Source organism: Mytilus galloprovincialis, chromosome 7, assembly GCF_965363235.1.
Source record: "Mytilus galloprovincialis chromosome 7, xbMytGall1.hap1.1, whole genome shotgun sequence".
In the NCBI taxonomy this organism is placed as follows: domain Eukaryota; kingdom Metazoa; phylum Mollusca; class Bivalvia; order Mytilida; family Mytilidae; genus Mytilus; species Mytilus galloprovincialis.
The window spans coordinates 30683218-30704918 of NC_134844.1; the positions used below are offsets into that span (position 1 = coordinate 30683218).

Below are 21701 nucleotides of genomic sequence, written 5' to 3' on the forward strand. Positions count from 1 at the left end.
CATATAAATGTTATTTCGCGACATGTTCAAAGTCTCGTATTTTCGGCACAAATCAGCGAAACGGAACCAAATTTAAACTCCATCTGTAGCCTTATCAAAGTATGTATAAATAGGGAAAAAACTTTAGTAGCTTTATGAAAAAGGGACCTCAACAAAGTGTCTGAAACCTGTACAAAAATAATCCAGAAATGAACACTGGTCCTGGAAAGAATCCCTGAGAAGAATCCTAACGTTTAACCAAAGGCACATTGACCATGTTGACATATCTATTTTTAAATTATCACACCAGGAAGTTAAAATACACAAAATGGTCTATGAATAAGGTGATATTTTAAAGTGTAAGGGGAATCCATTTATCTCTTGTACCTACGTTCATCTCACTGTGCGAGATAGAATGTATGCAGCCACGTTTATACCGACAGCCGATCTACCTGATGATTCTTGAAAAATACATTTGTGTCTGGCACATACGAATCACAGCATTTGTTGTCCTAACTCTATGTAGATTGTTAGATTGTAACTAGCAAAGCATACTTTTGTTTTCTGTTTTTAAACATGTTAAAGTAAATTTGAAATATTATATTATGGAACTATCTTATTCCATGCACCAATTTAAATAGTCGAAAAGGTCAAAAGTCACAATGACAATATGCGCTATTTGCCTTGAACACCTTGAACAACCAGTGTGCTGTATTCCTTGTGGACACCTTTACTGCAATCAATGTATCAGTGACTGGAGAAATGGACACAACAGTCGATGTCCAGAGTGCAGGGAACCATTTACAACAGTACAGTCTATATACTTAGACACCGAATCCATCAGAGGTTAGTTATCAAAGTTAAACAGTTTTCAAAGGGATTTTGGTTTGTTTAGTCTTAGTTATTCATTTAATATTTTATAGAGCATTGTTTGTTTTTATTAAATTTCCTTTTTTATCACAGTGTTGTTAATCTATTATTATCTGACGTTTTTTCGTTTGTTTCTTTTATTCCTTTCGTTTTTTCTGCTTCTTTTTTTACATTAGGGACATTTACATCGCATTTTCGCATCTCTGTCAAATCGACGGATCTACATCAAAGCTTTGCAATTCTTTATTAATACATATCATTATTATAATATTATTGTTGACATAGAGAGGTTTTATTTCTGATTAATTTTAGACATAACGTAGTGGTTCAAATATTTTCTGAACTAATTCATTGTTTATAGTCCTTAATACAGACTCTGTGATATACTTTACAGGACTGATTGTTGAAAGGACTAGACTAAACGATTCTGTTAATGAACTAACAGCAACTATTGAAAATTTGCGGCAGAATCCATCAAATGAAGGTAAGTGAAATGAAGATATTCAATGATGTTTTGTATACTTCACCAAAAGAATGTGACTGTATGCAAACTTGTTCGTGTTTTACCTACATTATAACGGAGAGTTTGTTTATATATTTTGTTTTCGTGTTAACAATGGGTAGCGCAGTATTGTACCAGATTTAACTGTTGTGTACCATTAAAAACATCTCTGTTTATGCCTGTAAACTAAAACCAACATGCATAAGGGTATTTACACCGTCAATCTTTTAACAAGGTGGAAGCGGTGAAATGCCTTGCCTGTTTTGCTTATTATGACATGAATTGTATGTATAGTCTTGGACATCAAGTAGTTCACAAAAACTGAGCACTGATCCCGGCTAAATTCAAACAAGATTAAATGCACCCATTCAGAAGGTCATGAAGACTTTTCAATGATATATACATCCGATGTAATTGACCTTTTACTGATAGTGACAGAAAAAAATTTCAAAGTGTAGGCTACAGAACTGAATTACCTTTAGCTGTATTTGGCAAACTTTAAGAATTTTCAATCAAATGCTCTTCAACTTCATACTTTATGTGACCTTTCAACGTCACTGATAAGTCTTTTGTAGACGAAATGGGAATATGTCAGACACAACAACCCGACCAAAGAGCATGATTTTAGTTATACCTTGCGATGATTATATAAAAGATAATTGAATTATAACTCACGAGTACTAAACATACCCCGTGATAAAAACATATGAAGACAAGGACAACAGAAATATTTCACATGGTAAATACATATTATTGGTTTTATATGATATAGATTTTTTGGCTCTTTTACCATGTTTACCATATGAAGAAAAAAATGTATAATGTTCTTATTCAATACTTCAAACGAACATAAAGCATTTATTAAGTAAAACTCGCCCTGACAGCACCGAAAGCTTATTTTAATAGAAATAATAAACAAATGTTCAATTTGCTGTCATCGACCGCTGCCATCACATATAAACACAATCTACAATAGAAAAATGTTCTATAAGTTGGTTAAACAAATCTTTACAGTAATGCATACATGTATCTTATAAACTAGTTACTACAAAACATACTATTTACATTCCTATGAAGTCTTAAAAAAGATTGGGTGGGTGGGAAACGAACCTTTACTGTCGGATCGAACCTCGAAAGACCATTCTAGACTTTCTTACTATAATTTTAGCGCTAAAATTCTAACATGAAGTTATCATGATTGATATAATTTAAACCGGTACTAACTTACTGATTGTCCAATCAAATTAAACATAAACATTTTTTGATTTAAACACACGTGCTAAAAGTAAACAAATACACGTGTTCCCGAGTAACCTTTATAAATACATTTCCTAGCAACTGGATTAGCATTCTATTGGCCTTCGCTTTTTTTAGGAACAGATGAATTAAACAGTCTTTCCTGAATTAAAAAAAAATTATTTCATGGTAAAAGATATGCAAATCGTTTAAGAAAAAAAAGACACACCATTTATACTCCCTTGTAATTGTGATCATATTTACTTTCTTTTAACCTCTACTTCCATTACTTTATTTGTAAATTATAATAATTGTCATAATCACCGACTTTTACATCCGTCTAAACCAGGCAATCACCATTTACATTCTGAAGTAGAAGAGGTACAGACTTTAAACGCAGTATTGTTGAGTGATATAGGTAAGTTTAGATATCAATATTATTTCTTGTATACCAATAAAAAGAAAGATACACAAAAGCATACAAAACAAATAGAAAAACTAAATGGAATTGAGAATGGAAAGGGGGAATGCATCAAAGAGACATTTTCACCCGACCAAAAAACAGAAAACAGCCCAAGGACACTACAAACTGTATTGTAATGTAAGCAATTAAAAATTAATGAGATGTGGAATAATTGCAAATGAGGAAATTATCTAAAAGACTCTAAAATTAAACTTATTACATATTCGAGGAGTAGCGTTTGATTTTCCTAAAGGCCAAAAGCTTGATTATAATGTATAACTGAACATTTACTAAGGAAAATAAATAATGCATTGCCATTTGAAGAAAGGAAACAATGCAAATTCAGCTGTTCTAAACACATCATTATAAATTTCACGTGATTTCTTGAGATAAATCTGAAGCAAGCACGGGCAGCACAATTATACTTTCACAATTGATCCACATCTTTTTTCATTATCGTGAAACAATCTTTTTAATACATTTTTAATTCCTGGTAAATGTTTGTTTAGACCAGAAGGTGATAGAGTTCGAGGAAATGAAAGACAACTTTGAAAGAGCAGAAGCAATTTGTCAGAGTCTACAAATTCAAAATAGTAAGATTGTAAGGTTAACATTGGTCTCTGGGATTGAAAACCATCTTCTCAAATTCAAAATTCTATGTAGTTTATGTGCATTTGGTTTCCGAATCAGTGTATAATTTCTTATGAATCAGATGATGTGTATTCAATAACTTATCAAGAAAAAGGACACCTAGGTGCAGCAATGTTCTGGTATAGTTGTTATGTTATAATTCGTTTATGTGTCCGTTGCACTATCGTTTTGTTTTTTGTTACACTTCAGTGTTTCTGTGGTTTCGTTGTTTTCCTCTTATATTTGATTTGTTTAGCTCAGTTTTGGTTTGTAACCCGGATTTTTTTTTTTATCTCTTATCGATTTATGACTTTTGATCAGAGGTATACTACTGCCTTTATTAACCATGCAACACTTTTATCAAATATAGTTTGTCTAAAAATTTGCTTCACATCATATCTATGAAAAAAGGACTGGGGTTATTTCATAATCCGATTGACAAAATTTGTTGAAAAGGGTGTGGAGTATAAATAGATATTTTTCGTATTTCTACAAACAAATATCGTAAAATGTCAACTACCAGTCACATCATTGAGCTTCTTTGACATCTGAGTGCAACAAATGAATTTTCGAATTACAATGAGGAAAACTCCATAATGATATTGATTGATCATGCCTGCATGCTCAGGCCATTTTCAAATCATATAGACTTGTTCTGTAAACTTTCATGTACGAAAATTGGAGAGGGTGATTGAAATTGTAAGGTTTTTTTTAAGAAATTAATATTTCAAAGACAATTATTGTTATTGAGAAGAAGGCGTCGTATATTTCTACAAAACCTTTGTATTCGTGAATGAGAAATAGTTATATATCACAGATTTGTTTTGTGAATTGTGTTTCATTCGACGTATAACGTTCCCCTAACTTCATATCATCATAACTGTGTTACAGGTGTATTGAATCTAGAACTTAAACGAGCCAATATTCGGAAAAGATCTACTGCAACTGCAAAAGGTATGAATAAATATATAATCTGATCAAATAACCTGTAAAATTTCATACATTTTTGGATAACGGTTTACATATTTGTACCATAGCGTAAGCTTGCTGTAATGCTTTGTGTTTCACTGTTTCTGGTTTTATAGAACACTAAGGTGTTGAGTATGTTGTTGAAGTAATAATGGCAAGAAAATTTAAATAATGATATACCATATTCAAATTCAGGAGGCAGGATTCTTGAGGATTTAATGCAAAAAATATGTAACGTGACTTAATAGAGTAAAAAAATAAAAAAAAAATAAACTGTTATCACAGATATATCATGTCTCGCTTTTTTGTAATTTTGATAATGCAAATGTTGAAATTAAAATAGCAACACGAGAACATGAAAGTTTTACAAATATTCAAAGTCAATGAACCATGACTGAAAGTACATGGCTAAACAATCTCACTGGAAATGAGATGTGCCAATGCTAATAAAACTGCATACCATTTACCATTGACTTGTCATAAAAAGTTCCCTTTTATTCAAACCTTAACACAAACTAATACATGTGAACTTAACAAAATCTCAAAGTCAATAAACCATGAATGGGGGGAAGGGTCAAATAATCTCCATGGTAATGAGATGTGCCAATGCTAATACAACTGCATACCAAATATCATTGTCCTACCACTCGTGGTTCCCCATAATCCGACCTAATCACAAACTAATACATGAAAACTAAGCAAAAGTTTCAAAGTCAATAAATCATGACTGAGGGGGCGGGGCCAAATAATCTTCATGGAAATGAGATACGCTAATGTTTATACAACTGCATACCAATTATCATTAACCTACCACTCGTGGTTCCTCATAATCCGACCTAATCACAAACTAATACATGAAAACTAAGCAAAAGTTGCAAAGTCAATAGAGGGGGCGGGGCAAAATAATCTCCATGGCAATGAAATGTGTCAATACTAATACAACCACACACCAAATATCTTTCACTTAACACTAGTGGTTCACCATAAACTAGACCTAATCACAAACTAATACATTGTTGACGCCGCCGTCGTCGTAGCCAGAAACAGCATACCTATGTTTTGCTTTGACTCCGTCAAGCGAGACAAAAACTGCAGGATATGGAAATAGATATATTTTCTATGTAGTTTATGTGCATTTGGTTTCCGAACTCCTGACTCAAGCGTGCCGGGAAACAATTATTACAGATGACAACCAAAATAACAGTATCATTTTTATTTCGTTTCAGCGCAGAATGTTTTTTAATGTATATGAATATTTTACCTAAATTTTCAGGTTTCAGACGGATGATTTTCTTAATTGAGAAAAAGGTCCTTGATTCAATTATGTTCATTGAAGGTAAGTTAAAACTAATTATGAGTATCTGTGTCCCCTTTTTTATAACGATTATATTCCCATTATGTAAAGAATAGTAGAAAAGTGAGTAGTCATTTTTTTTAAATTAAGAATCAAAACCTTAAACAACATAGTCAAGTGGTGATGTTAACTTATTGTGAAAGCATGACGACTGTGATAACATTATAGTAGCAATTTATTACATCCAACTATATATTAACTTGATGGTGTATACAAGAAAACAAAACTATCAAAAAGATTTGTATATACCAGGAAAACGCCATTATGAGTTCAAATACAATATTAACAACGTACACACTCTGAAATATCTGGCCTGCTTCAATGTACTGATTAGGATTGAATTTATGTTGAATGGATACAGAAATTAATATTATCCATAATTTAGTAAAAGGAGATACTAGTAAAGGTAGGATCAGCCATGTCAGACAAACATGTACGACTTCAAACATACCTTACATCAAATAGTGTTTACCTATTGTTATATAGTATTTGTGAAACAGACCTAACCAAGAAAACTTAACTTATTGACCGATAAAATATTAAAAAAAAAAAGAGGCAAGTTAAAAGATTAGATGAATCTGGCCAGACAGATTTGTACACTTTACAACCATTCCATCCACCAAATATCGTTGACCTATCGCTTATAGTAACTGATAAACGTACGCAAGGCTCCCATATCCCAAATTATATAGATTTCCTATTAATCATAATAAGAAATTCACACCACAAAAAAGCAGTCGCTGAACCATAAAAAAGATGTCAAGTACAATGGATATTTGACAGACGTAAAATTCGTAACACAATGCACATGTATACAAGGTATTAAGAATCTGGGTTTCTGAAACCGAAATATAATGCTTTATGCAAATAGTTTCAGCCGCTGCTGCTGCTGCTGCCAGTTTGTCTTGCATTTACAAAATATTGACATTGAAATTCTTTGTTTTCTCTTCCAGATAATAGTGTAGCCCATTTTGCTACAATTATCTTTCTGATCTTCACATCGGTTTGCTTCGTATATCTTGGTGTATGTATATTTTCTGAATGGTTTTCGGAAAAACCAGATTACCTAGAAGATGTAGTAGTGCGACACTTAGGGTTCTTGAGTGGAAGCAGTGCTTTTATATCATCAACGTTTTTATCAGCAGTAAATTATGTCGATTATTGTATTGGCACATATCCTCCAGCAGGTATAAACTATATAACAAATTTTACTCATAGCATTGCGGAGAAGGCAAGCACATATTACAGCAAAGATGTACAAAATTTTGATTACAAAATAACTGTCTATTGGGCATGTCAAGTAGTAAATTTTGTTCTTTTCATATTACATTTCTTAATTTTCTTTGCAATTTTTTCCTTTTTAGTTTTATTTACGTTAATTTGTTTCTTTGTTTCCTATGCTGTATTGATCTCTATCTACTGTTTCCTTTTGATTTGTTTATGTTCATTGGTCTTTCTCAAAACTTTGTTACAGACTTTTCTTTTGCGCTAATTACCTTGCAACAGACCATCTACAGATCACTTCAAAGAGTTGTTGCAAAGGTTTATTGACATTCAATTCAAATAGCATGCCTCTCTCCCTATTTTAGACATTTGGAGACATGGCTGCATATTTTCTTACTCCACAGAGATGGTCATCTTTAGAAGCTATACGGTAGAAAAGCCTTATTTACAATATTTGTATACTCTAGACAACCTTTTAGGGTCTATTGTGACAAGGTTATTGATGAATTATGTATAATGTGTGCATATAATTGTGAAATAAATCTAAAGTTTTAATACTAAACTATGTTGGGTTTTTTTTTAAAGAAAAGAACTTAGCATTTAACTGAAGAGCAAGTACAGAAATAAATGCTCAATTTAATCTCCACATAGGGCTACATACACAAACAAAAAATTCAGTAGAACTTAGTAATTTTAATATCACATAATTTGCAGGTTCTTCATCTTGAAGAATTTATTTGAACATTATTTCATTAAATTAAAATAAAAAACAAAAACTGTACAGTTTGATCATAGCACTTAAATACAATTAAGGCAAACAAACAAAACAAAAAAACAAGTGACATTTTAGTATAAGTGATCTCCAATATGGAGAGGAGATTCGTACTACCTGTGTTTTTAATTATAATAATATATTCATATACCGTGCACTATCTATGACAGGAAAGAAAGGAAAGATTGTTCAAGTGAAACTAGAAAGAAAAGCAATAATATTTTTGGGGGTTATTTCTATCAAATTTTAAAGTTTTGTACATCAACTGTATCATACAGCACAAGCCTCACAACAATATAGAATTAAAAACATAGTTTTTGTGTTATAATTACAATATGTTCACGCATAAAAAATTTGCTTTCATACAACAATAAAGAAGCATATGAAAGAAAAAACAAATTCAAAACATAAGTGTAAATATAATAGGATTTATTTTTTCCATCATACACTGAGCTTATCATTTAAAAATCTCACCAGTAATACTCATTTTTTTCAAACTTTTCTTATTCAACACATGCGTTTTACATAAACAATATAACAAGATAGAACCAGTAGCCAAAAAATATTCATGCAGTTATATTCACATTTTACTTCATAAAAGTTTACCTAACATTCTACAAATTTGTATTGTTGTGAAAAGGTTGTAAAGTTTTATAAAATAAATTGAAAAAAATCCTCTTGAAACACCTTACAACACAAATGCATTGAAAAATCTATAAATCAAATGCCGAAACGAAAAATGCCAAAATTGCAAGAGGAGAAAACTGAAGAACAATAACACACAAAGTTATAACATTGAATTTAAGCTAAAAATAATCATGTCTTTTTTTTAATCTCAAATGACTTTCTTTTGAAAGAAAAAGTGTATAGGATTTTATCTTGTATTTTTTATTTACAAATGGAGTTTTTATTTTACTTATCAAACTTATATTTATGAAGGAATGTACAATCAATTATTTATTTTTTATGTAACAGCATTTTTTTTTCCTTTTTAATTCCTGGCATATTTTAAATGCTTACTGCTAGATTTTTTTTCCTTTTAACATAAAAGTGCCTTTTCCATGTATAATCCTAACAAAACAGCACAATTTTGCACAATATGTTGCTTGGAAACTTTTAATCATATTTTTTTAAAACCATAATTCAAATTACATATTGTCAACTTTAAAAAATCTAATTGAAATTTCCTTTTTCATTTAACTGAAAAACTAAGGAAAATATACTTATATAAACCATGTATACCTTATAAATGATTCTTATTTGTTTATTAGTCACAAGTGAATATTTAATGCTTAATGCATACTCAGGATGAGAGATACAATTATGAAACAACACTACTGAGCTATAAATTAATAATTGTGTGATCCCTGGTCAATGCAAAAAATTTCACTGGGAATTACAAGCATCAGAAATGAGTATTGCACATTTCCTTATTGATCAAACTACATTTAGATAGCCAAAGTTATATGACATTTAAGGTCTAAAAGTAGTAGAATGATGTGTACCATGTTAAAACATTCAACAGACATATTAAAATGAATTAGAAAGAGCTGAAGTCTTAGCTAAATTAAGCACAAAATCTAATGGAGAGTATAATAAGAACAAACATATAACAAAAATATTTTCCATTTGCAACTAAATATTTATTCTAATACTTAGTAGAAAAAGTAATACCAAATGTAAGAATGCCTTTTTAAAAAACCAATAACAGAAAGTTGCTAGTCACTGGTATATCATCATAAGAAGCTATCTTTGGTTCTACCACAAACCTTATTGAATCATTAAAATGTGTATGTGTGTACAAATGAATACAAGTTTAGTGCCAGTTGGATGTTTAATTTGTTGATGCTAAATGTTGGCAATCAGAATAATAATGAAAAATAAGAATGTCGTTTGATGTAGAACTTATATAACAAGGACATGAATATTACATTGATGCTATGCTTATTTGGCAGTTTTTTCTTGTAAACAAGTGAAAATCATCTATTGATGAAAAATCTACTGTAGAAGGCCCTCCCCTATAAAAATGAGAAATGAAGGCAATATGTTATACCCGAAGCAATGATAAATCTATCAGCAATCATACATTAACTTTCAAATATATTGACATGTTCAAAAATACAAATTAGCAAAAATGTGTGTAATACTGAAAAAAATTGGTAATCATAGATGCAGTCATGTACGGGTTGTATTCTAAAGGTTATCCTAAAAATATGAAATAATTCAAAATTGTGTACAAAATAAATAATTAAAGACTTCAGTTTTTCAAGCTCATCTGATTTACACCCATTGCTGTTGGTTACTGAGTGATCAAATAAAATACTATTTTTTACTCATTTGAAGATTTCCAAAACAGCTTTTTAAATGAGTATTGAAACTTTGAAAAAGTTGTTGAAAATCTTACTATCCAAAACAAAATCTGTAAATAATAATTAACATAATTTAAGGTTTCAATTGTTATATAGCTGAACTGAAATTATTTAGAATGCATTGAAATCTACCTACTCCATGATTGTGTTTGAAGGTTTACATAACACACACACACATCATATACCTTTCATTCACATATAAAATAATGTCTAGATTTAAGAAACACCTTACAGCACACCAGTCTGAAATTAGCACAGACACACACAATGCACAGACAAAGCACTCAGCTGAATTATTACACTCGTCAATACTTTCACTATTGCAGGAAACACTGTAGCTTTAAGAAAACATGAAATGTATAGATGTCATGATAAATAGACTGAGGCTACAGACACTAAGATGTATGTTACTTGAACTTAACAGCATGAATATGGCAATGAAATTATAAATCTTATCATAGTTGTTCAACTTTTGGCTAATTTTTTAATTCGTTCAAGTCTTTGTTTTAATTCTGACACATCTGTTGTTGAGGTTGATCGAGGCATTTCTGGCTCTTTCTCTGCAGCCTGGATTTCAACCTGAAAATATTTGATTTAAATGAAATAAAAACTCTTGACATGATCTTTGTATCAAATCCATATAATGGACTGATGTAATAATTTATTGGTCGTCCCAATGTCTATATCACTCTGCTCAGCTCTTAATAAAATTGCATATCATGTCTTTGTGACGTCAAATACATTGACTAGGCTTTAATAACTTTGACCCAGACATATCAGCAACGTCATAATGTTGTTAGTCATTGATAAGTTTGACCTGAACTTACTAAGTCAACTTCAGCTTGCTGCTGAAACTAAGAGAACTTTAAAAAGACGCAAACAAGCCTGATAAATCGATTATCAGGTTATCTGCATATCAATATGCAGAAAACCTGATAATTGGTACAAAAATTATCTGAATTTCTTTTTCAAGATAGCCACTTATCATTTTGTTAAAACAATTATGCTACTACTATTTAATTATTTACATCTATAACTTGCATTAGGAAAAAAAGTATCATAAATATTAATTTTGTTGTTCTATACATGAAAGTAAAGTCAAATACATATAATTTTCATCATGCTTATATTCTAATTGTTAAAAATATGAATATGACCAATGGTTACAGTTGAAATTATGTTTTAGTGCTAAAATTATATGACTTCTTAAAAGAGTTAAATTGTGTAGAGAAAACATTATAGAAGATCTGAAAATGCTTGTTAAAGCAAGGTGACCACTGAAACAAGATGACCATAAAGGCAGCTTCGACTGTACCATGATTTTTTTAAGTTGATTTTCAAAAATGTAGGATATGAAAGTATACTACCTGTATATGTGGTTCTGGTGATGGAGGTTTTGTTATCACTGGTGTAATATCTGTTTCTACCTTGCCCTATAACAATTTATCATCTAATAGTCATTTATTATATACTTAGTAGTAAATACAGATAAATTGTATGTGTTATACAATCAATGGCAAGCGTGCTGTATCAGCCACCCATGATGATATCGATATCAGCACGGTTGCAAAAGCTTTATCACACCTTTAATCTGTATGACGTCACATCATAGATTGCAGTCACTGTTGCAAAGGCTTTATCAAAACCCTAATCTGTATGACGTCATGTCAAACCTACAATCTATATGACGTCATTTCAAACCTTATCTGTATGACCTCATGTCACATAAAAAAAAACATCTTCTTGAGGTATATGTATATAGTAAAGTGTATATGATATGGCTTTTTCAACATCACACACCGTATCAATCCTCAACCAATATAATCCCTGGAGCAGAGCTCTTGGGATTATATTGGTGTCTCGGGTTGATACGGATGCGATATTGAAAACGCCATATGATATTCTCTATTTATCTATAATTTCTACAAAGATCAGTTGCAATAATTTTTGTGAAGCAAACATTTAATATAACGTGAATTCATTTATTTTTGTGGTTTGAATTAAAATTGTATTTTACTGAATATTTGATTTCATACTTTTGTCAAAGTCTGCATACAAGCCTATAGAAACTTTAAGTTAAACCTTTACTCTCTAAAATTAATATCCCAATATAAACATGAATCCACAGTACATTGTGCTTAATAAATAAAACACCACACTCCCACACAATTATTTTTATGAACAAATACTGGTTACAACTGAATGTTACAATTGTATTTGATCATACCTACCAACAATTGAAAACCTAAAAAGCTTTATGTGACATCTTTAAAACTTAATCGGGTTTGCAAAAAAAAAAAAATAACAGTGTTCAATGTCAAATATGTATTTTTAAAATCCTTTGCCTTTCAATAAAAAATAATTTGAAAGCATAATTAATAAAATTTTGATTCAATTGATGGCAATTTACCATTTAGTGCAAAACTGCATGTGCATTTTAGTTGTACACGACTTGACCTTTTAAAAAGACTTTGTTTTCCATACCTCATTATCTAATCCACATCTAGCTCTTAGTGTTTTGAGACGTTCCCTGTAATAATCCACCTGTTGTTTCTCTTGATGTCCTACTGATGAATCATTGGTACTCTGTAGATTGTCAGATCTCACTGAGACTAAAATAAAAAATAACACATCAAGTTTGTGCATCAAAGTTGTATTTGGCTTTCAACTAGCTTTCAATTTCTACCAGTTCTCTTACTTCAGTTCTTTGTGTCTATAGTTTTATGTAAGTGCTTTTTGTAACGTGTACCACTCTTTTCAGTTAAGCCGAGTGCAAATGATTTTAACAGTTTGTTCTTATGTTGAGCTGTTACACCACAATCCCAAGTTAGTGGAGGGGTGAGAACTAACAAGCATGTTTTTATCATGTTACATTCTTTATGTGCCTGTACCAAGTTAGTTAATAGCCAGTAGTACAGTGATTGGTGTTAGTTCAGGTCTGTCATATTTGGCTTTTGTAATAAATTAAACTTTAATTTTTTTGGTTTGAAATATTTCATATTTTTCATGTCGTTTTAAAGCCAACTAAGTGCTTTTTAAAATTTAAAATAAATGAAAAAATAAAATCATAATAGAAGGGCTGGTTGGAACCCTTTACAAATGTTTCATAAGTTTATTCTTCAATCTGCTATAGGTTCCCTTTTCAACTGAGAAAATAAATGTTATTACCTCCAAAATCTGATGGCACTTTTCCTTCTCTCTCCTGTTCAATATTTTTAAGACCTCTTTCTATATAGTTTTGGAAGAAATTGGATGATTTCTTCAGAAATGGTTCCAGATCTGCATCAGGATACTTCTTCTTAAAGTCATACAAGTCATTCAGACCCTAAAACAGATTTAAATATAGATAAAAAATTTTGTGAGATATACACATGCTTAAATAGGTTTTCTGCTGCTTTCAGTTATGTGTTTAACAGTAAACTGATTAAGATAAAAACTCCCTATTTTTGTGCATGTAGTATGTTATGTTGTTGATATGTTCTCTACATCTGTCCATGCAAAACCATTAAGAGCAGTAACTATGTTCTTCAGTCATTATCATGTACATTTTTTTAAAGAGAATTAGTCAGTTACTCAAATGCATGACAAATTTTTAATACCAGGACTTGTGGTCATAAAACTTTCGAGCACGATTTTTGTACTCAGACTCAAGAATCAACCAATCAAAATACTGGATTTTGTGTTTCAAGCACTTATTTTGTACTCAGAGTACTGAGTAAAGTTTTATGACCGAGAGCCAAGGAATACTCTTATTAGATCTCCCTACCAAGAATACTCTTATCAGATCTATATTTTGACTGAGTGTTCGATTAATAAATTATCTTTTCCCTTTTTTCTAAATTTCCACAGCTTTTCATATAGTAGTCACAGCATGAAATGTATTCCATTTGGGTGTATATATAATATGCATTTTATGAAGAAAAAAGTTTTTTATAGAACTATTTATGCAAATGTTGTAGGTCCACAAATAATATATTTTAACTAATTACAAAATTTTCTAATTTCACAGTTTGGCAAAGAATTTATAATCTTCACCCTGTATCCTTAAGGTGGTACCTAACACTACAGGGAGAAAACTCTGTAAAATCAGTGAAACGTTTTAATCACATTGTATTGTTAAGGAAATATTTAACTTCTCAATGATCAAAACTAGTGTTTGTCAAACTGCTATGTATCCAACCAATTTTTCCCCAGAAAGTGATTAGTTCACTTGTTTTGAAATTTTTATATTTTTTTCTAAAGAGTCAAAGTAAATATATTGTCAAAATTTTATGAAAATTAATGAACTTTAGTGAGAAAAAATTGAATCATAATTTCCTGTCCATATGCACATCTACATAGTATGTCCTTATTATCTAAGGTTTCATGAAATCTGTTGTGTGGTTTGAGAGGAGTTGCGATGACAAACTGTTGCAGTAGTACATTAAAGTAAATAAGTTCAAAGGGGCGTAACTCCTAGAAAAAAAATTGAATCACAATTTCCTGTCGATATGCACAACTACATAGTATGTCCTTTTTATCTAAAAAGGTTTTTGTGAAATTCTGTTGTGTGGTTTGAGAGGACTTGCGATGGCAAGAAACAGGACTGAGGGACAGACATACGGACGGACGGACGAGTCAATAACATTATACCCTCCACATCCGTGTGTGGGGTATAATTAAAAGTGGCAAACTAATTTTAGTCAAGGTGTTGGGTACCACCTTAAATAGACTAGTCTTTACTTTATTATAAAACTTACCTCTCTTGTATTTTCTTTGGACCCAATCTTTTTAAATATTTCGGCTAATATATCGTGAGTATTCTTATTCAATTTCTTTGGTTTTTGTGTACTCTGTAATGAAATATCATAAATACTTCAGTCCATGTAGACCATAAAATCACATTTATAAATAAAAATTTCAAAATTTTTAAATAAATGAAAAATAACTGGTTGCATGCATTTTCATCCTACGCATACCAAGATTCATAACTCAAAGTATCTAAGAACAAGTATAGGAGTACATAAAAAAATGTTTGACAAACATATAAATTTCACTAGACAAAAATGCTCTGACACAAGTTACATCTCATTAATGTGAAGACAATATGAATCTTTCCAGTATAACTCGACAAAAGTGTTACGAAAATATGTATTGGACAAACAGATAAAATATATCAGTCCCCATGTTTGATAACATGAAAGTTGTACACCATGCATTGGTGAATTTTATGTTTTCATTTCAGTTTTGCATATTTTCTATCTACATTTTCTACAATAATTATAAATCTTCTATAACATGTGGTATCAATAAATCAATCATATTTCTACCCACCCTAGGAGTTTTTTGTTCTTCATTCCATTCATTCTTGGCGTTAGGATCGTTGTGGAGTATTTTCTGTAAGTATGCCTTTACTTCAGAATTCTCAGCAGATTCAATTGAGCCCATGTGTTGTATGATCTGAAAGGATTGAGTGCATTTACAAAATTAATTACCCAACGTCATTGGATTGTTACATCTTCTTATTTTTATATATACTGAGCACATCTGTGAATATAACTAAAATATTTCATCTTCCATTTTTCCAAGTATAGGTTTGAAATGTTATTCAAGCAGGAAAAAACTACACGTTTTCAAATTTTTTTTCACAGATATTATGAGGCAAAAGATCCGCAATTAATAATATGAAATATACTAATATTTCCTTTCACAAGGACAAAAAAAAAAAGTTTAGTCCATCTTTTTTTTTTTTTTTGCCTGTGTAGTTGTGTTTATTTCCTAAATATAGTAACATACATGTAGCTATAGTATAATGTCAATTTCATCATGGAACATTTTCTCCACAATCAGGGGTTCACTAAGGGATGAAAATAAATTTGACATTTGAGTTACGATTTAAAAAGCTATCAATGTATTAGTTTAAGTTGCAGTTTAAAAACAATATCAGGTTAATGTCATAAAAATACAAGAAGTAATTGTAACAGGATGCTGTTACGAAGTCTCCCAAACAAAGCTCCCATAACTCGCCATTCATATGTTCATTTGATTTGATTTTTTGTCCCAAGAATATATATGGCTTACGAGTAGGGATCTCCACCATTTACAAGTATTCAAACAGGAGGGGGTGGTGGTGACCCCCCAGGGAAGTTACCTACATTTCATTTGATTTGTTTTATTGTCCCCTACAAGAATATATATGGTTTTAGGGTGGGGATCTGGACTGTTTACAAGATAATAGCACATTCTCAAATTGAACAGGGTGGGGCGACCCCCAGGAACTTTCCTTTAATTTCATTTCATTTGTTTTATTGTCCCCTACAAGAATATATATGGTTTAGGGGTGGGGATGTTGACCGTTCACAAGTTTTCAAACAAGAGGGGGTGGGGTGACCCCCTCCAGACTTCCCTTTTATTTCATTTCATTTGTTTTATTGTCCCCTACAAGAATATATATGGTTTAGGGGTGGGGATCTGGACCGCTTAAAAGATAATAATACATTCTCAAATTGAACGGGGTGGGGGTGACCCCCAGGAACTTCCATTTAATTTCATGTGATTTGTTTTATTGTCCCATACAAGAATATGTATGGTTTAGGGGTGGGAATGTTGACCGGTTACAAGTTTTCAAACAAAAGGGGGTGGGGTGACCCCCTAGGGACTTCCCTCTTATTTCATTTCATTTGTTTTATTGTCCCCTACAAGAATATATATGGTTTAGGGGTGGGGATCTGGACCATTTACAAGATAATAGCACATTATGAAATTGAACGGGGTGGGGATGACCCCCGGGGACCTCCCTTTAATTGCATTTGATTTGTTTTATTGTCCCAATCAGGAATATATATGGTTTAGGGGTGGGGATCTGGATCGGTTACAAGATATAAGCATATTCTCAAATTGAAGGGGGTGGGGATGAACTCCCAGGGACTCCCCCTATATTTCATGTGATTTGTTTTATTGTCCTATAATCATTTCCGAAGACTGCATGTATCTACCACTTACAGTTTTCAAGTTATATTCATTTGAAATTTTTAGAAAATAAAATCCCATAGGGTTCTATAGTAAAACCCTCCCTTCTTTCTACCCCCCAAAATAGCCCTTAATAGACCCCAATGCACAAACGAAAGATTGATGGCTCACCTAGACATATTAGTCTACCATTTTACAAAATCCTAAGTCAATCTGACAAGCGGTTTTGGAGAAACGCTGCGGACAAGTTCATTTTTTAAAGTGGCGGAAGAGGAAGAGGAAGAAGAAGAATAATAAAAATAATAAGAACTGACCAAAAACAATAAGTCTCCAAAACTTTGTTTGGGAGACTTAATAAACATTTTTTTGTACTTGGTGCAAAACTGGGGAAGGGCTCGGTAGAACCTCGCTCTTCCCCAGTTTCTCAGTCTCATACAAAAAAGTTTATATTTTTCTTTCATTGGCCTAATATTGTATATTTAAACACACTTTTATCATTTGGTTAATTACTTAATATCTACAAAGTGTACTTACTTTTGCCCCTTTTAACTTGACTAAGGAATGTAATACTGTTTTAACTGTCCTCAATGGCAGATCACTTGGTCGATTCTTCCATGACGTACTTGGGAATTCTTTAAGAAAGAGGTGTGTATCCAGTAAGATTCTGTCTAGATTTAGATCATTTATTATATCTGGTAACATTCTAATCATTTTCCATACGCACTGAAATAAGAAAACTAAAGCTAAAATACTGATCTATCATTATTTGTAAAATCATTATTTGTAAAAGACTGTCACAAACAAGAATATGTGTTCAAAGGCCACAATAAATTGCTCATACTATCACATTCAAATGTTAAGAAAACTTTGATATTTGCTGTAAAAAACTCTTAAGTTGGCATATATATTTTTAAAAGTTCAATACATACCAAACATGTGTATACTAAGTTTCAAATTGATGTGTCCAAAGCCTCCTAAACCAAAACGTGAGCCTGATATGGAACGATTGACCATGAAGACAGGAAACCATAATGCCCTTATCTATTGTAGTCAGGGCATCAAAATGTCGGAATAATTAATGCTAAGAACTATTAACAATCATTTATATAGTGTTTATGTTAATACTCTTCCTTTCTCAAATATTATTTTATTGTCATTTTGAAGGTAATATATAAATGTTTATGCTATAACACTATACCTTCATAATTAATTCTATAAACTTCACAGTACATGTTTCACTTGTAACACAATCTTGTAACAGTCTGATCAATGCACTGAAAACAAAAACATAACCATGTAAAGATGTAAATAACTCATCAATTTTCCTTAAAAGTAGATCACAATATAAATTAGTCGTGCTATAGAAAATGATTTCTTAATTACAACAAGCGAATAGTGATGAGTGTAATCACAAAAAATTCTGCAGCATGAAAAAAACTAAATTGTGATGATTTTTTTTAAGTAGTTAGAGTTATTTCATTTACATTTTAGCTTATACCTACAGGAGGCAGAAATTTTACTGATACATCAATAGAATTTGGTGATTTTTATATAGAATCATGCACCAAGTTTGTTATTGGACTATTCACCAAAAAAGTGTGGGAAACATGCTTTTTTTCACCATGAACTTGATACATCCCTTTTATACATATATGCTTTTTACCAATGATCATCAACATATCTTTCTTTCATGTATGTGAAACACCTTCTAGTAATGTTGAATAGGAATTTCAAGTTTCTAAGTTTAAAGGTTGTGCAAAAAATGTTTTTGAATCTCATTTGAAACAATTTTTTTACTGACTTTTTATGTTTTTGTTCTTCCATGTACATATTAAACACATCTTCTAGTAGTGCTGAATGATCATGTCAAAGTCTTATTACAAACTACAAGATTTTTAAACTTTAGAGAGCAGAAATAATTTATGATAGATGCACAAACCTAAGCACAAATTTAAATTTAGTCAAATGATTAATGGTAAACATAAGTATGTTTGACCTAATCACCTCTGACCTTACTTACCTTAGTACACTCGTGTGATCAGCATGCTCCACAATTTTCACAACCATAACATTGACAGTACGTATGACCTGTGCTCCTTCCTCTAAACTAGTCAGTCTATTATCTAACAGAATTGTTATTAAACTATTGACTAGATCTTTTAACACATCCTTAGAAGCTTTCTTTGCCAGGGATGAATTCTGGAAAATCTGTGATATATAACAAAATTTTGAAAATATGAAACTACAAAGGAGGCATTTAAATTCATCAGAAAAAAATAACAAAGGAGTAAATTGGAGCATGCTTGGAAGACAATGAATAAATATATTTGATGGCTTTTTACAAAGACTTCAGGCATTATATTGTATAGTAGATTAACCAGGTGTTGGTTCACTCGTGTCTATATCAGAAATTTTTTGTATTGCCCATTTCAGTTTGATAATTAATTTCTTCTTATAAATGTATGACCCTATCTGTTTAATATTACCATAGTGATCAAACAATTTAATAGAATGAATTATTATTTCTAATTGCAATTACAGTATAACTAACAGCTAACAGTGCAAAACACATTAATACACCATACTCCTATTGACTAGTAAAACTCATTACTTATGTGAGTAGAGTAGACTTACTGCTAATAGGGTGCCAAGTAAACACCTATACAACCGAGTTACATCATCTTTACTGGTAAATTCACTACTCATGTGTGTAGAGTAGACCATCTTTATTTGCATGGACATTGACAGTAACAGCTGGTCCACATGGTTACTTAATACTTCTGCCTTTTCTTCATCTTTAAGAACCTCATCTATCTGTGAAATATCAACAGAAAGTTGTCATATCATTATAACTAAAGCTCTAAAACTGTTTGTTTAGATTTTCTCAACTGATAATTTTTACTGTTGATTTATTTATATTCGTGGGTACCAATTTTCGTGCAGAAAACTTGTCTTTACTTGGATATGTGATTTCATAGTTTAGCCAAAGTTTGCATACAACCTGATAGAATATGTGGTGTGTGTTGAACAGTTAAATGTGTGGTTCACCTGTACCCAGGAAAACCACACTAATTGGTATCCAATGAATTATAATGAATCCCCAGTAAGTCATTTTACATTTGAACAAGGGAAGTTATTGTTTTTCACTATTATCAAATTAAAATCCCACTCCATCCCTAATGCATTATAGAACCATTTCTATTCTGAGACTTTTCAATTTTCATATTCTGAAAGTGGTTTGATTGATTGATGCTAGTTATTCAACAGCAAAGAGTACATGCACCTTGGTCAAATTTTGGAGATAATATAAACATGTGTTCATGAACCCAGTCTTGTATTATTACAAATATGGCAAGTTACATTTCTGGCAAATTTACAGTTTGAAGGAGTAACTTACACAACTCACATACATTATTTTAACTCTTACTCATAAATGCTATATGTTTAGCTGAGAAGTGACAACTACACGTTTTAATGTATTTAATTTGAACAACTCCAGAGATTAAACCCACAACTTTTATAGATACTCAAGACAAGCATGATATCACGAGATAACAATGGCAGTGGTATAAACATATAAACATGAGAACAAGTACAATTATATCTAAATTAAGATAACAATGGCAGTGGTATAAACATGAGAACAAGCACAATTATATCTAAATTAAGATATGCAACACTGAGAGTAAGTAAAATACCTGAGTCAAGGCTTGTATGCACATTGTTATATCTGATGTAGTTATTTGGGAGATCACCATAGCAACAGCAGATGATGCATCTTGGGAATTCATATTTCTCATAGGTGAAGCTGGTCTGGCTCTATTTCTACAAAACAGATAAAGAAGTGTAAAATATTAAAAACTTCAAATCACTTTATATGTAATAGATTTAATCAGCCTCAGTCTCTGATGATAGCACCAAGATAATATATTATCCAGTTGCAACAAAACTCCATAAAATAATATATTTGTAAAATAATGCATACAGGAATCTTGTGTTGACAAATTTTGTGACCAGAAAAAAGTATTATTTAACAATTTGAATAATTGCCTGGCTTTTGCTATACTTTTTGTATCTTTTTTGGATTATAGCTCTTTATCTTTTTAATAAGCTTTTGATTTTCAAATATTTTGGCCTTGAATTGGTACTGTTAATGTTATTGCAACTATCTATCAAAAAGTAATGCAAAGTATTTTAAAAGTAAAGTATTATATCTTACCCAGCAAATGGAAGTGACACAGGTTGAAACAGTTCATCCAGATCATACTGGTAAAGTTTTACATCTTACCCAGCAGAGGAAGTGGGACAGGTTGAAACAGTTCATCCAGATCATTCTGGTAAAGTTTTATATCTTACCCAGCAGAGGAAGTGGGACAGGTTGAAAC

At 31.3% G+C, this 21701-nt stretch overlaps 2 protein-coding genes across 4 annotated transcripts in view; one reads left to right on the plus strand and one right to left on the minus strand.

The window, feature by feature from the left end:
- Positions 1-282: 282 nt before the first annotated feature.
- Positions 283-7789, plus strand: LOC143082747 (uncharacterized). 2 transcript variants are annotated; one of them, XM_076258587.1, is made up of 7 exons: positions 284-825; positions 1244-1333; positions 2937-3005; positions 3560-3643; positions 4572-4634; positions 5923-5985; positions 6957-7789. In XM_076258587.1, the coding sequence occupies exons 1-7, from the start codon at positions 642-644 to the stop codon at positions 7493-7495; spliced, it is 1092 nt and encodes a 363-aa protein (XP_076114702.1). In that variant the 5' UTR covers positions 284-641; the 3' UTR covers positions 7496-7789. The 2 variants fall into 2 exon arrangements, with proteins under 2 accessions (XP_076114704.1, XP_076114702.1); XM_076258589.1 differs by lacking the exon at positions 2937-3005 and having other exon boundaries at positions 283-825.
- A 116-nt stretch (positions 7790-7905) lies between these two features.
- The window catches only part of LOC143082745 (cytoskeleton-associated protein 5-like), a 56296-nt gene continuing 42500 nt past the window's right edge, over positions 7906-21701 (minus strand). For both annotated transcript variants that reach the window (XM_076258584.1, XM_076258585.1), the window contains 11 exons: positions 21015-21141; positions 19951-20130; positions 19337-19524; positions 18515-18590; positions 17851-18039; positions 15682-15807; positions 15108-15200; positions 13537-13693; positions 12853-12980; positions 11736-11801; positions 7906-10947 (listed from right to left, as the gene is read on the minus strand). In XM_076258584.1, coding sequence (XP_076114699.1) covers positions 10834-10947; positions 11736-11801; positions 12853-12980; positions 13537-13693; positions 15108-15200; positions 15682-15807; positions 17851-18039; positions 18515-18590; positions 19337-19524; positions 19951-20130; positions 21015-21141 — 1444 coding nt within the window. In that variant the 3' untranslated portion in view covers positions 7906-10833. The remainder of the gene's footprint in view (positions 10948-11735; positions 11802-12852; positions 12981-13536; positions 13694-15107; positions 15201-15681; positions 15808-17850; positions 18040-18514; positions 18591-19336; positions 19525-19950; positions 20131-21014; positions 21142-21701) is intronic.